Source organism: Entelurus aequoreus, linkage group LG06, assembly GCF_033978785.1.
Source record: "Entelurus aequoreus isolate RoL-2023_Sb linkage group LG06, RoL_Eaeq_v1.1, whole genome shotgun sequence".
NCBI classification, from domain to species: Eukaryota; Metazoa; Chordata; class Actinopteri; order Syngnathiformes; family Syngnathidae; genus Entelurus; species Entelurus aequoreus.
In genome coordinates this window covers 36,595,552-36,611,815 of record NC_084736.1, presented here as the reverse complement: position 1 = coordinate 36,611,815, position 16,264 = coordinate 36,595,552, and the positions used below count along the sequence as shown (strand labels likewise).

At 43.4% G+C, this 16,264-nt stretch overlaps 1 protein-coding gene across 4 annotated transcripts in view; it reads left to right on the top strand.

The window, feature by feature from the left end:
* Positions 1-16,264, top strand: part of wdfy3 (WD repeat and FYVE domain containing 3) — a 202,441-nt gene that overhangs the window by 141,976 nt on the left and 44,201 nt on the right. For 2 of the 4 annotated variants that reach the window (XM_062050680.1, XM_062050677.1), the window contains 14 exons: positions 3,706-3,826; positions 3,892-4,109; positions 5,390-5,586; positions 5,657-5,791; positions 5,868-6,047; positions 6,105-6,338; positions 6,404-6,503; positions 7,999-8,159; positions 8,698-8,927; positions 8,985-9,094; positions 11,678-11,860; positions 14,280-14,437; positions 14,512-14,589; positions 14,658-14,885. In XM_062050680.1, the coding sequence (XP_061906664.1) occupies positions 3,706-3,826; positions 3,892-4,109; positions 5,390-5,586; positions 5,657-5,791; positions 5,868-6,047; positions 6,105-6,338; positions 6,404-6,503; positions 7,999-8,159; positions 8,698-8,927; positions 8,985-9,094; positions 11,678-11,860; positions 14,280-14,437; positions 14,512-14,589; positions 14,658-14,885 (2,333 nt within the window). The remainder of the gene's footprint in view (positions 1-3,705; positions 3,827-3,891; positions 4,110-5,389; positions 5,587-5,656; positions 5,792-5,867; positions 6,048-6,104; positions 6,339-6,403; positions 6,504-7,998; positions 8,160-8,697; positions 8,928-8,984; positions 9,095-11,677; positions 11,861-14,279; positions 14,438-14,511; positions 14,590-14,657; positions 14,886-16,264) is intronic. The other 2 variants (XM_062050679.1, XM_062050678.1) reach the window with 2 other exon arrangements.

Here is a 16,264-nt window from a genome sequence, read left to right as displayed (position 1 = left end):
ACAATAATGTTGATTTAAAGTAGTACAGACATTTAACAGTATTATATATTAATTAATATTTTTTGCACGTTACCACGAAGACAGAAGTTCCCAGCAGCGGCCCTAACACTCCGCTTGAAATGTTTCGAAGCCTGCTGGTGTTTGACATAAGTCCCCTGGGAAAGATAAAGACGAATATCATTCAGTGACACCACCATTTTCAGGAGATTTGGATTCTATCAATTCTATCGATCGCTGTCAATGACATAAGAGGAATTGACTATATTATAAAAAAAAAAAAAAAAACAGCGACGGGCAGTAAGAGGAAATGACGTACGTAAGAGGAAATGACGTAACCGGAAATGACCCCGGAAGTAAATGGGGGCTAGGAAGGTTTTTGTAATGGGAAGAAAATTGGCGTGACAGTCTCCACAAGGTCATATTGTGTAGTAATGTAGGGTCCCCACAAGGTCATATTGTGTAGTAATGTAGGGTCCCCACAAGGTCATATTGTGTAGTAATGTAGGGTCCCCATGAGGTCATATTGTGTATTAATGTAAGGTCCCCACAAGGTCATATTGTGTAGTAATGTAGGATCCCCACAAGGCCATATTGTGTAGTAATGTACGGTCCCCACAAGGCCATATTGTGTAGTAATGAAGGGTCCCCACAAGGTCATATTGTGTAGTAATGTAGGGTCCCCACAAGGTCACATTGTGCAGTAATGTAGGGTCTCCACAAGGTCATATTGTGTATTAATGTAGGGTCCCCACAAGGTTATGTTGTGTAGTTATGTAGGGTCCCCACAAGGTCATATTGTGTAGTGATGTAGGGTCCTCACAAGGTCATATTATGTAGTAATGTAGGGTCCCCACAAGGTCATATTGAATAGTAATGTAGGGTCCCCACAAGGTCATATTGTGTAGTAATGTCGGGTCCCCACAAGGTGATGTTGTGTAGTAATGTAGAGTCCCCACAAGGTCATATTATGTAGTAATGTAGGGTCCCCACAAGGTCATATTGTGTATTAATGTAGGGTCCCCACAAGGTCATATTGTGTAGTTATGTAGGGTCCCCACAAGGTCATATTGTGTAGTAATGTAGGGTCCCCACAAGGTCATATTGTGTAGTTATGTAGGGTCCCCACAAGGTCATATAGTGTCGTCATTTAGGGTCCCCACAAGGTCATATTGTGTAGTAATGTAGGGTCTCAACAAGGTCATATAGTGTAGTCATGTAGGGTCCCCACAAGGTCATATTGTGTAGTAATGTAGGGTCCCCACAAGGTCATATTGTGTAGTAATGTAGGGTCCCCACAAGGTCATATTGTGTAGTAATGTAGGGTCCCCACAAGGTCATATTGTGTAGTCATGTAGGGTCCCCACAAGGCCTTATTGTGTAGTAATGAAGGGACCCCACAAGGTCATATTGTGTAGTAATGTAGGGTCCCCACAAGGTCATGTTGTGTAGTAACGTAGGGTCACCACAATTTCATATTGTGTAGTAATGTAGAGTCCCAAAAGGTCATATTGTGTAGTAATGTAGGGTCCCCACAAGGTCATATTGTGTAGTAATGTAGGGTCCCCACAAGGCCATATTGTGTAGTAATGTAGGGTCTCCACACGGTCATATTGTGTAGTAATGTAGGGTCCCCACAAGGTCACATTGTGTAGTAATGTAGGGTCCCCACAAGGTCATATTGTGTAGTAATGTAGGGTCCCCATGAGGTCATATTGTGTATTAATGTAAGGTCCCCACAAGGTCATATTGTGTAGTAATGTAGGATCCCCACAAGGCCATATTGTGTAGTAATGTACGGTCCCCGCAAGGCCATATTGTGTAGTAATGAAGGGTCCCCACAAGGTCATATTGTGTAGTAATGTAGGGTCCCCACAAGGTCATATTGTGCAGTAATATAGGGTCTCCACAAGGTCATATTGTGTATTAATGTAGGGTCCCCACAAGGTGATGTTGTGTAGTAATGTAGGGTCCCCACAAGGTCATATTGTGTAGTGATGTAGGGTCTTCACAAGGTCATTTTATGTAGTAATGTAGGGTCCCCACAAGGTCATATTGAATAGTAATGTAGGGTCCCCACAAGGCCATATTGTGTAGTAATGAAGGGTCCCCACAAGGTCATATTGTGTAGTAATGTAGGGTCCCCACAAGGTCATATTGTGCAGTAATATAGGGTCTCCACAAGGTCATATTGTGTATTAATGTAGGGTCCCCACAAGGTGATGTTGTGTAGTAATGTAGGGTCCCCACAAGGTCATATTGTGTAGTGATGTAGGGTCTTCACAAGGTCATTTTATGTAGTAATGTAGGGTCCCCACAAGGTCATATTGAATAGTAATGTAGGGTCCCCACAAGGTCATATTGTGTAGTAATGTCGGGTCCCCACAAGGTGATGTTGTGTAGTAATGTAGGGTCCCCACAAGGTCATATTATGTAGTAATGTAGGGTCCCCAGAAAGTCATATTGAATAGTAATGTAGGGTCCCCACAAGGTCATATTGTGTAGTAATGTAGGGTCTCCATAAGGTCATATTGTGTAGTAATGTAGGGTCCCCACAAGGTTGTGTTATGTAGTAATGTAGGGTCCCCACAAGGTCATATTGTGTAGTAATGTAGGGTCCCCACAAGGTCATATTGTGTAGTAATGTAGGGACCCCACAAGGTCATACTGAATAGTAATGTAGGGTCCCCACAAGGTGATGTTGTGTAGTAATGTAGGGTCCCCACAAGGTCATATTATGCAGTAATGTAGGGTCCCCACAAGGTCATATTGAATAGTAATGTAGGGTCCCCACAAGGTCATATTGTGTAGTAATGTAGGGTCCACACAAGGTCATACTGTGTAGTAATGTAGGGTCTCCATAAGGTCATATTGTGTAGTAATGTACGGTCCCCACAAGGCCATATTGTGTAGTAATGTCGGGTCCCCACAAGGCCATATTGTGTAGTAATGTAGGGTCCCCACAAGGCCATATTGTGTAGTAATGTCGGGTCCCCACAAGGCCATATTGTGTAGTAATGTAGGGTCCCCACAAGGTCATATTGTGTAGTAATGTAGGGTCCCCACAAGGTGATGTTGTGTAGTAATGTAGGGTCCCCACAAGGTCATATTGTGTAGTAATGTAGGGTCCCCACAAGGTCATATTGTGTAGTAATGTAGGGTCCCCACAAGGTCATATAGTGTAGTCATGTAGGGTCCCCACAAGGTCATATTGTGTAGTAATGTAGGGTCCCCACTAGGTAGAAGAGTTAGCATAAAACGTTAGCATGTTAATGTTAGTATGATGATCCTGGACAAGTTAGCATAGAAGGCGGCAAGTATTAAAAGGCTTAATTTTTATATGTAAACATACAATACTTGTTAAAAAGTTTGTAAAAAATAAAAAGTTCAAATGCTAATATAAGTGACGTTAGCATACTTCTAAGATGTGGCCAAGTATCAAAAAGCATGGTTATCAGGTTAAACAGCTAGTATAATATGTTAGCATGCTAGGAGGAAATATTTGTAGGTGTAAACATACAAAATGAGCTAAAAAGCCAGAAAAAAACGTTAGCATGCTTGTGAGGATGTTAGCATGCTAGTGCACATTAGCTAAGTTTTCCATGTCTAGTGCAGAGCTGATGATGGATCCCAACACGCAGGTGTGGCTATGGCTCCTCCCCCGTAACATTTGAGCGTGGTGACACGTGTCCACCTTTCCTTCTCCAGGTACCGAGGAGGACTTTGGCGGCCTCCTGTCGGCCAACCTCATCCTGCTGAGGAACCGCCTGCTGGACAACCTGCTGTGTCTGCTGTTCACCAGCAAGGAGAAGTGCAGCGTCAATGCCCAGTAGGACTGCCACCTGGTCCAGCAGGATCTGTATGACATATAAACACCTGTATCTCCCCCTGCAGGGCGTGTGAGGAACTGGTGCGTACGCTGGGCTTCGACTGGCTTCTCATGTTCATGGAGGAGCACCTGCACTCCAGCACGGTGGTGGCGGCCTTCTGGATCCTGGTGGTCCTGCTCTCCAACCAGTCCATCCTCAACCGCTTCAAGGAGGGCCTGTGCGGCGGGGGCTGGCTGGACCACACCGACTCTGTCCTCACCAACAAGATCGGCACGGTGCTGGGTGAGTGTGGCCCCGTCCGCGTTCACAAGACTTTGATCTTGCCCTATGGCCTGGCAGACGCTCACTCTGCCAACGCTCTCCGCCGGGGTTGGCCGTCGTTCGCTCAGCAGAAAGCCGCACATTTGGTGCGCCACGCGCACAAGGGTTGGTTCTCTCCTTTCTTGACCCTGCACCTGCGTAGTCCCCAGTGGTCCCCCGGGTCCAGCTGTCTTCTAGCAGGAAGTAGCGCTAGATAGCATCCCGCTTAGTCTGGGAATACGTTGCACGCAGTGCCACTTCAATCCTGCAGGTGGCAGCCATGTATCAAACGCTTTACACTCAACCTTCTTTTTGACCAGTTTACATTGCGCTTCTGTGTAGACTGAGCTATGAACCTACCGGAAGTACTGTCTTCTAGCCGTCCATAGCGAGGCTACTCGCATGGATTCTTCGTTCATCGCTCCAAGAATCGTTTGCAAGTTTTACAATATAACTAAACCAATTGTTACTTACTAAATCGTCTCGTGTGATGTCTGTGGGAGTGTTTTCATGCTCATTTGTACGTGCTATCGTAATGTAATCAAGCTGGCGCTTTTAGCATTAGCAAATATGCTAACATGTCTATAAGTATTAACTTATAATGGCATTATTTTTGTATTGTTTCAGTTTCACAAATTCCTCAGTAAATTCACCAAAGTGTCACCTTGGAGTTATTGAGTCTGTTTAGCTGATTGGAGAGCTAGCTTGCGCAGCTCGTGGTTCCATGCGGTAATTGGCTCTTGAACAGGGTTCGTAAGTAAAAACTTGGCTTCGTGAAAGCAAGTTCGCACACACACAAGTCATGTAAATATGAATAATTGGTTCCGGCCTGGACAAACTTCCACACAGAAGTCCCATTGGCGCCCTCACGACTCATCAGAAATCACAAACAATTTTACTTTAACTGGGTTCGTAAATAGAAACTTGGTCTTGTGAAGCAAACTCGCACACACAAAAATCATGACAAGGTGAATAATTGGTTACAGTCTGGACAAACTTCCATACAGAAGTCCTGTTGGCGCCCTCACGACTGATCAGAAATCACAAAAAATCTGACTTTCTTCTGTCGCTTTCTATATGAATGACACAAACTAGATGGCGTTGCCTGTCACTAAAAAGTTGGCAACACTGACTCCTCCTGCCACGTGTTCTTACTCTCTGGCAGAGCAGGTGTGTTAAAATGCGTTTATGAGCAGCGTATTCTCACTTTCCTCGGACTGGTCGCCAGCAGCGACGTCCAGCTGACCGTCTGCTCCCTCCAGGCTTCAATGTGGGCCGCAGCGCCGGAGGGCGCTCCACCCTGCGGGAGATCAACCGGGACGCCTGCCACTTCCCGGGGTTCCCGGTGCTGCAGACGCTGCTGCCCAAGCACACCAGCGTGCCGGAGCTCTACTTCCTGCTGATGGCGCTCTTCCTGCAGCAGCCGGTCAGCCAGCTGCCGGACAGCCTGCAGGTACATGTCAGTACGCCCTCCTCTGATTCCTCCCACCTCACCTGGGGACACACTAACAAGTCTCTTCTCTCCTCAGTTTGACCTGGACTCCATCTGGACCTTCATCTTCGGCCTGCCGGCCTCCAGCGGGACGGTGGTGGGCTCAATCCACAGCGTGTGCACCGAGGCCGCCTTCCTGCTGCTCGCCATGCTGCGCAGCATGCTCAACCTGGTGACGCTCCCCGCCGCCGTTGAAGGTTAGCTAGCCGGCGTGAAGGCTAACCAGACTCCTGTGCTGCGTCCTTCAGCCCTGGCAGTCCGAGGAGGAGGGGTCTTGGCTGAGGGAGTACCCAGTGACCCTCATGCAGTTCTTTCGCTATCTCTACCACAACGTGCCCGACCTGGCGCCCATGTGGCACAGCCCCGACTTCCTGTGCGCCTTGGCCGCCGCCGTCTTCCCGTTCAACATGCGGCCGTACTCCGAGATGGTAAGTCTTTATGCAAATGAGCTCCTTTCCCCGCCCACAGACCTCTCCGTGTCCCAGGTCAGCGACCTGGACGACGAAACCAGCTCGCCCATCGAGGAGTTCAAGGCTTTCGCCGGGGACTCTGGGATGAACCGCAGCCAGTCGGAGTACTGCAACGTGGGCGCCAAGACCTCGCTGACCAACCACCCAGCCAAGAAGTACGTCCTGGACTTCATGCGGGCGCTCATCATGGACAACCTGTGCATGACGCCTGCCAGCAAGCAGACGCCCGTCATCGACCTGCTGCTGGAGGTACGTCCTGCGCCCGTCTTCGTCGGTCGTCTCCACGCCAGCCTGACCGCACGTTTTTCTGTCAGGCGTCTCCGGAGCGTTCCACCAGAACCCAGCAGAAGGAGTTCCAGTCTAACATCCTGGACGGGGTCATGGAGCACCTGCTAGCCGCTGACGTGCTACTCGGTGAGAACAAAAGGCACTTTTTATTTCATGTGCATGAATGCTGCCTAGCAACAAGTGACATCACCAAGATAAAGAATCTCCATAATCCATTTATTCAAGCGCGTGAATTCTGCCTAGCAACAAGTGACATCACGAAGATAAAAAATCTCCAAAATCAGTAGATTCAAACGCAGGAATTCTGCCTAGCAACAAGTGACATCACCAAGATAAAGAATCTCCATAATCCATTTATTCAAGCGCATGAATTCTGCCTAGCAACAAGTGACGTCACCAAGATAAAGAATCTCCATAATCAATTTATTCAAGCGCATAAATTCTGCCTAGCAACAAGTGACATCACCAAGATAAAGAATGCCCATAATCAATTTATTCAAGCGTGTGAATTCTGCCTAGCAACAAGTGACATCACAAAGACAAAGCATCTCCATAATCAATTTATTCAAGCGCATGAATTCTGCCTAGCAACAAGTGACATCACCAAGATAAAGAATCACCATAATCCATTTATTCAAGCGCATTAATTCTACCTAGCAACAAGTGACATTACGAAAATAAAGAATCTCCATAATCAATTTATTCAAGCGCATGAATTCTGCCTAGCAACAAGTGACATCACAAAAATAAAGAATCTCCATAATCAATTTATTCAAGCGCATGAATTCTGTCTAGCAACAAGTTACTTGACCAAGATAAAGAATCTCCATAATCAATTTATTGAAGAGCATGAATTCTGCCTACAACAAGTGACATCACGTAGATAAAGAGTCTCCATAATCCATTTATTCAAGCGCATGAATTCTGCCTAGCAACAAGTGACATCACGAAGATAAAGAATTTCCATAATCCATTTATTCAAGCGCGTGAATTCTGCTTAGCAACAAGTGACTTTGCCAAGATAAAGAATCTCCATAATCAATTTATTGAAGAGCATGAATTCTGACTACAACAAGTGACATCATGTAGATAAAGAATCTCCATAATCCATTTATTCAAGCGCATGAATTCTGCCTAGCAACAAGTGACATCACGTCATTTGAAGATGTCCCAAAGAGGATGCAATGCTGCTAATGCTGTAGTGTCACAATAAAGTTACATCCGTTTAGCACTCAGCTTCTAAAACTTATTGTTCATCCTCTTTGTGTTCAGGCTCAAAAATATAAGATTCTGGAACATAATTTGTCCCAAAGTAATTGTTGTTGGCCCCGGTGACCTTCTGATAGAACTGTAAAGTTGACACATGAGACAGGAAGTAGAAAGTGTGACGCCATGTCCTCCCTGCAGGTGATTTTGTAATGAAAATAATGTCTTAAAGGGACGGTAGCAAGTAAATGACATATTATGTAAGTAAATAGTGTGATTAATCTGCGTTTAGATGATGAATGTGATCTCTTTTTGTGATTAATGGCATGCATGACAGCCGTGGTGACCTTCCGATAGAACTGTAAAGTTGATAAACACAGGAAGTAGAAGGTGTGACGCCATGTCCTCCCTTCAGGCGAGGACTCCACACTGCCACTGGGCAGCGGGGGCAGCTACCAGGTCCTGGTGCACAACGTCTTCTACTTCAGCCAGCGCGTGGTGGACAAGCTGTGGCAGGGGATGTTCAACAAGGACTCCAAGCTGGTGGTGGACTTCATTGTGCAGCTCATTGGACAGGTACACCACACACCTGGGACTGGTGAGTGCCTGGCACACTCACTAGCTGCATTGACCAATGGTGTGTTAGTGTTTCTGAATAGTGTCATTGTTGGTGGAAGACACGGTAAGAAGAGTGTCCACATGGACTTTGTGTGGGGTGTAGTTCTACTTCACACACAGGTAGTAAGAAGGATGTCCACATGGACTTTGTGTGGTGTGTAGTTCTACTTCACACAGGCAGTAAGAAGAGTGTCCACATGGACTTTGTGTGGTGTGTAGTTCTACTTCACACACACAGTAAAAAGAGTGTCCACGTGGACTTTGTGTGGGGTGTAGTTGTACTTCACACACGCAGTAGGAAGAGCGTCCACATGGACTTTGTGTGGTGTGTAATTCTACTACACACACGCGGTAAGAAGAGTGTCCACATGGACTTTGCGTGGTGTGTAGTTCTACCACACACAGGCAGTAAGAAGAGTGTCCACATGGACTTTGTGTGGCGTTTAGTTGTACTTGAGAAGATGAAATTCATTTCGAGTGCACCTTCTCTCCTCAGTCCAAGAGGCGCTCCCAGGGTCTGTCGCTGGACCCCATCTACCACTGCTTGAACCGCACCGTGCTCTACCAGCTGTGCCGCCCCCACAAGACCGTGGCCCAGCAGGTGGCGCTGCTAGACGCCCTGCGGGTACTGACCGTCAACCGCAACCTGGTGCTGGGTCCGGGCAACCACGACCAGGACTTTGTGGCCTGCCTGGCGCACTGCTTCATCTGCCTGCACTCGGGCAGGTAAGTTCCGCCTGGCGACCCCCTCAGACCTCCGCTGACTGCCTGGTGTGTCCGCAGCAGCATGGAGGGCTTCGGCCTGGAGGCGGAGGCCAGAATGACCACCTGGCACGTCATGATGTCCCCGGAGAGCGAGCACGACGCCACCAACAACCACGACGTCAGCGAGGGTGAGGACGCACAATGCCTGCTGGGGTACCTGCTGGTGGTCTACAAAATTACCCACCAGAGATGGACCCACACACTTTTTTCAGGGTCGATACCGATTATTAGTTATCAAGGAGGCCGATAATGGATATGAAGTTATTAAATATGAATATTAAATGTCGGTCAACATCTGGACAAAGTTGTTGTTGAACATTATTTTGTAGGAAAGGTGGAACATAATGTTTGATGTTGTGTTTAATTTAGCAGCAAACATCTTTATTAGGTGTCTAAGAGGAACATCAACATTTGATTTTTAAATATTGGTCAAAATATGACATTTGTTTAGACCACAATAAATCATCTACTCCATTTGTTACACTTTATAACACTTTATGGAGTTTATTGTGTGAATGTCCAAACATTCACACAGTAACATTCTACACCAAAATACAAGTTCCATCCATCCATCCATCTTCTTCCGCTTATCCGAGGTCGGGTCGCGGGGGGCAGCAGCCTAAGCAGGGAAGCCCAGACTTCCCTCTCCCCAGCCACTTCGTCCAGCTCCTCCCGGGGGATCCCGAGGCGTTCCCAGGCCAGCCGGGAGACATAGTCTTCCCAACGTGTCCTGGGTCTTCCCCGTGGCCTCCTACCGGTCGGACATGTCCGAAACACCTCCCTAGGGAGGCGTTCGAGTGATATCCTGACCAGATGCCCGAACCACCTCATCTGGCTCCTCTCGATGTGGAGGAGCAGCGGCTTTACTTTGAGCTCCTCCCGGATGACAGAGCTTCTCACCCTATCTCTAAGGGAGAGCCCCGCCACCCGGCGGAGGAAGCTCGTTTCGGCCGCTTGTACCCGTGATCTTGTCCTTTCGGCCATAACCCAAAGCTCATGACCATAGGTGAGGATGGGAACGTAGATCGACCGGTAAATTGAGAGCTTTGCCTTCCGGCTCAGCTCCTTCTTCACCACAACGGATCGATACAGCGTCCGCATTACTGAAGACGCTGCACCGATCCGCCTGTCGATCTCACGATCCACTCTTCCCTCACTCGTGAACAAGACTCCGAGATACTTGAACTCCTCCACTTGGGGCAGTTTCCTCCCCAACTCGGAGATGGCACTCCACCCTTTTCCGGGTGAGAACCATGGACTCGGACTTGTAGGTGCTGATTCTCATCCCAGTCGCTGCGAACCGATCCAGTGAGAGTTGAAGATCCTGGCCAGATGAAGCCATCAGGACCAAGTCATCTGCAAAAAGCAGAGACCTAATCCTGCAGCCATTAAACCAGATACCCTCAATGCCCTGACTGCGCCTACAAATTCTGTCCATGAAAGTTATGAACAGAATCAGTGACAAAGGGCAGCCTTGGCGGAGTCCAACCCTCACTGGAAACGTGTCCGACTTACTACCGGCAATGCGGACCAAGCTCTGACACTGGTCATACAGGGATCGGACCGCCACAGTCAGACAGTCCGTTACCCCATACTCTCTGAGCGCTCCCGACACGACTTCCCGGGGTACGCGGTCGAATGTCTTCTCCAAGTCCACAAAGCACATGTAGACTGGTTGGGCTAACTCCCATGCACTCTCAAGGACCCTGCCGAGAGTATAGAGCTGGTCCACAGTTCCACGACCAGGACGAAAACCACACTGTTCCTCCTGAATCCGAGGTTCGACTATCCGGCGTAGCCTCCTCTCCAGTACACCTGAATAGACCTTACTGGGAAGGCTGAGGAGTTAAAATACAAGTTATTTATTATTATTATTATCATTATTATTATTATTGTGTGACTATCCAAACATTCACACAATTACATTCTACACCAAAATACAATTTATTATTATTATTATCATTATTATTATTTTTATTATCAATATTATTATTATTATTATTATTATTATTATTGTGTGAATGTCCAAACATTCACACAATAACATTCTACACCAAAATACAAATTATTTATTATTATTATTATTATTGTGCAACTGTCCAAACATTCACACAATTAGATTCTACACCAAAATACAATTTATTATTATTATTATCATTATTATTATTATTATTATCAATATTATTATTATTATTATTATTGCGTGAATGTCCAAACATTCACACAATAACATTCTACACCAAAATACAAATTATTTATTATTGTTATTATTATTGTGCGACTGTCCAAACATTCACACAATTAGATTCTACACCAAAATACAATCTATTATTATTATTATTATTATCATTATTATCAATATTATTATTATTATTATTATTATTATTGTGTGAATGTTTCGACATTCAAACAATAACATTCTACACCAAAATACAATTTATTATTATTTATTATTATTATTATTATTATTATTGTGCAACTGTCCAAACATTCACACAATTAGATTCTACACCAAAATACAATCTATTATCATTATTATTATCATTATTATTATTATTTTTATTATTATCAATATTACTATTGTTGTTATTATTATTATTGTGTGATTGTCCAAACATTCACACATTAAGATTGTACACCAAAATATAATATATTTATTGTTATTGTTATTATTATTATTATTTAGCATGCGTTGACTGAGCTGCTTGCAGGGCGGCAGCTGCTGCTGAAGGCGGTGAACCGGGTGTGGACAGAGTTGATGCACAGCAAGCGTCAGATGCTGGAGGACATCTTCAAGGTGTCCCTGCCCTGCAATGACAGAGGACACGTGGACATCAGCACCGCCCGGCCCGCCCTGGAGGAGCCTGCCCTCAAGAGCTGGCAGAACCACCTGGGTGAGGATCTTACTCACACCTGCACCTTTAACTAATTTATTCCTCACATTCAACACCATTATTGATGTATTCAACTTCCTGTAGTATTGATCTGTTCAACTTCCTGTATTATTTATTATTCAACTTCCTGTATTATTTATTATTCAACTTCCTGTATTGTTTATTATTCAACTTCCTGTAATATTGATCTATTCAACTTCCTGTATTGTTTATTATTCAACTTCCTGTATTATTGATCTATTCAACTTCCTGTATTATTTATTATTCAACTTCCTGTATTATTGATCTATTCAACTTCCTGTATTATTTATTATTCAACTTACTGTATTATTGATCTATTCAACTTCCTGTATTATAGATCTATTCAACTTCCTGTATTATTTATTATTCAAATTCCTATATTATTGATCTGTTCAACTTCCTGTATTATAGATATATTTAACTTCCTGTATTATTTATTATTCAACTTCCTGTATTATTGATCTATTCAGCTTCTTGTATTATTGATCTAGTCAACTTCCTGTATTATTGATCTACTCAAATTCCTGTATTATTGATCTGTTCAACTTCCTGTATTATTGATCTACTCAAATTCCTGTATTATTGATCTGTTCAACTTCCTGTATTATTTATTATTCAACTTCTTGTATTATTGATCTATTCAACTTCCTGTATTATTTATTATTCAACTTCCTGTATTATTGATCTAGTCAACTTCCTGTATTATAGAGCTATTCAACTTCCTGTATTATTTATTATTCAACTTACTGTATTATTGATTTATTCAACTTCTTGTATTATTGATCTAGTCAAATTCCTGTATTACAGATCTATTCAACTTCCTGTATTATTTATTATTCAACTTACTGTATTATTGATCTATTCAACTTCTTGTATTATTGATCTGTTCAACTTCCTGTATTATAGATCTATTTAACTTCCTGTATTATTTATTATTCAACTTCCTGTATTATTGATCTATTCAACTTCTTGTATTATTGATCTAGTCAACTTCCTGTATTATTGATCTACTCAAATTCCTGTATTATTGATCTAGTCAACTTCCTGTATTATTTATTATTCCACTTCCTGTATTATTTATTATTCAACTTCCTGTATTATTGATCTATTCATCTTCCTGTATTATTGATCTAGTCAACTTCCTGTATAATAGATCTATTCAACTTCCTGTATTATTTATTATTCAACTTACTGTATTATTGATCTATTCAACTTCTTGTATTATTTATTATTCAACTTCCTGTATTATTGATCTATTCATCTTCCTGTATTATTGATCTAGTCAACTTCCTGTATTATAGATCTATTCAACTTCCTGTATTATTTATTATTCAACTTACTGTATTATTGATCTATTCAACTTCTTGTATTATTGATGTAGTCAAATTCCTGTATTATAGATCTATTCAATTTCCTGTGTTATTGATCTATTCAACTTCTTGTATTATTGATCTATTCAACTTCCTGTATTATTTATTATTCAGCTTCCTGTATTATTGATCTAGTCAACTTCCTGTATTATTGATCTATTCAACTTCCTGTATTATTTATTATTCAGCTTCCTGTATTATTGATCTATTCAACTTCCTGTATTATTGATCTATTCAACTTCCTGTATTATTGATCTAATCAACTTCCCGTATTATTTATTTTTTCAACTTCCTGTATTATTGATCTATTCAACTACCTGTTTTATTTATTATTCAACTTACTGTTTTAATTATTTACTCAACTTCCTGTATTATTGATCTATTCAACTTCCTGTATTATTTATTCAACTTCCTGTATTATTGATCTATTCAACTTCCTGTTTTATGTATTGTTCAACTTACTGTATTAATTATTTATTCAACTTCCTGTATTATTGATCTATTCAACTTCTTGTATTAATGATCTATTCAACTTCCTGTATTATTTATTATTCAACTTCCTGTATTATTGATCTATTCAACTTCCTTATGTATTTATTATTCAACTTACTGTATTAATTATTTATTCAACTTCCTGTATTGATCTATTCAACTTCCTGTATTATTTATTATTCAACTTCCTGTTTTCACTGATGTAAGAGCTGTAACAAAATATTATTTATTTATTCAACTTCCTGTTGTCTCTAAATTGCATTCATTTAAAAGTTTGTTAAATGGAATGCTGTTATTTAGTTGCCATCTACTGGGCAGTGTGAGTAATTCAGGTCAATGACCTTTAATTGTGAGTGAACTCTTGCACAGCATTTATTTATATGACCCAATGTAAACAGCCTTCCCTAGTCATGGTGCAAAAAAACATATATATACATATGTATATATACACATATTAACAACCTTTGGTCTCAAACCCTATGGTCAAGAAAGCCTGGTGTAGAGAGGGTGTTGATTGCGGTTTGTGTCCTCCTCAGTTCACGAGAAGAAGTGCATCAGTCGTGGTGAGGCGGTGGCGCCGGCCAGCCAGTCCAAGCTGTCCCGCGTGAGCAGCGGCTTCGCCCTGTCAAAGCTGACGGGCGTGCGGCGCCACAAGAAGGAAAACAGCCTGAACAAGAACAGCCTCTCAGCACAGGTGAGCTCCGCCTTGGCCATGCCCCCTCGCCCTTCTCCCTCAGCAACAACAATGTTTCCTTGGCGCGCCAACAGGAAGCTTTCCAGTGGATGTTCACGCACATCGCCGTGGTCCGAGACCTGGTGGCCATGCAGTACAAGGAACATCAAGAGGTGCCACACGCCTTCATGACAATATTTGATGGTGACGTGTCTAACACGTGGTCGTCTGCGTCCGCCAGCGCCAGCAGAACGCCCTGAAGTACGTGACGGAGGAGTGGGCGGCCATCGAGTACGAGCTGCTGCGGGAGCGCGGCCTGTGGGGACCCCCCATTGGCTCGCACCTGGACAAGTTCATGCTGGAGATGACGGAGGGTCCGTGTCGCATGAGGAAGAAGATGGTGCGCAACGACATGTTCTACATCCACTACCCCTACATGCCTGACACGGAGAACTGCAACCCCGCTCAGGTACCTCCTTAGGAACACCTATAACCACTTAAAGGTGAGGGAGCACCTGTTCAGGTGCCTCGTTAGAAACACCTCCAACGACTTACAGGTGAGGGAGCACCTGCTCAGGTGCCTCGTTAGGAACACCTATAACCACTTAAAGGTGAGAGAGCACCTGCTCAGGTGCCTAGTTAGGAACACCTATAACCGCTTAAAGGTGAGACAGCACCTGCTCAGGTGCCTCGTTAGGAACACTTATAACCACTTAAAGGTGAGAGAGCACCTGCTCAGGTGCCTCGTTAGGAACACCTATGACCACTTAAAGGTGAGAGAGCACCTGCTCAGGTGTCTCGTTAGGAACACCTATGACCACTTAAAGGTGAGAGAGCACCTGCTCAGGTCCTCGTTAGGAACACCTATAACCACTTAAAGGTGAGAGAGCACCTGCTCAGGTGCCTAGTTAGGAACACCTCTAACGACTTAAAGGTGAGAGAGCACCTGCTCAGATGCCTCGTTAAGAAGACCTAAAACCACTTAAAGACCTACTGAAATGAAATGTTTTTATTTAAACGGGAATAGCAGATCCATTCTATGTGTCATACTTGATCATTTCGCGATATTGCCATATTTTTGCTGAAAGGATTTAGTAGAGAAAACCGACGATAAAGTTTGCAACTTTTGCTCGCTGATAAAAAAAGCCTGGCCTGCACCGGAAGTAGCGTGACGTCACAGGAGCTAGTATTCCTCACAATTCCCCATTGTTTACAATGGAGCGAGAGAGATTCGGACCGAGAAAGTGACGATTACCCCATTAATTTGAGCGAGGATGAAAGATTCGTAGATGAGGAACGTTACAGTGAAGGACTTGAGAGGCAGTGATGGACGTATCTTTTTTCGCTCTGACCGTAACTTAGGTACAAGCTGGCTCATTGGATTCCACACTCTCTCCTTTTTCTATTGTAGATCAGAGATTTGTATTTTAAACCACCTCAGATACTATATCCTCTTGAAAATGAGAGTCGAGAACGCGAAATGGACATTCACAGTGACTGGACATGTAAATACACGATTAATAATATTCAGCTTTGCGAAGCTAAAAAAAATAGAAGCTAACCTAGCAACGTAGCCAACGTGATAGCATAGCAGTCTCAAATGCAGATAGAAACTAAATAAAAAAAAACCCTGACTGGATGGATAGACAGAAGATCAAAAATACTATTAAATCATGAACATGTAAATACACGATTAATAATATTCAGCTTTGCGAAGCTAAAAAAAAATAGAAGCTAACCTAGCAATGTAGCCAACGTGATAGCATCAGTCTCAAATGCAGATAGAAACTAAATTTTAAAAAACCCTGACTGGATGGATAGACAGAAGATCAAAAATACTATTAAACC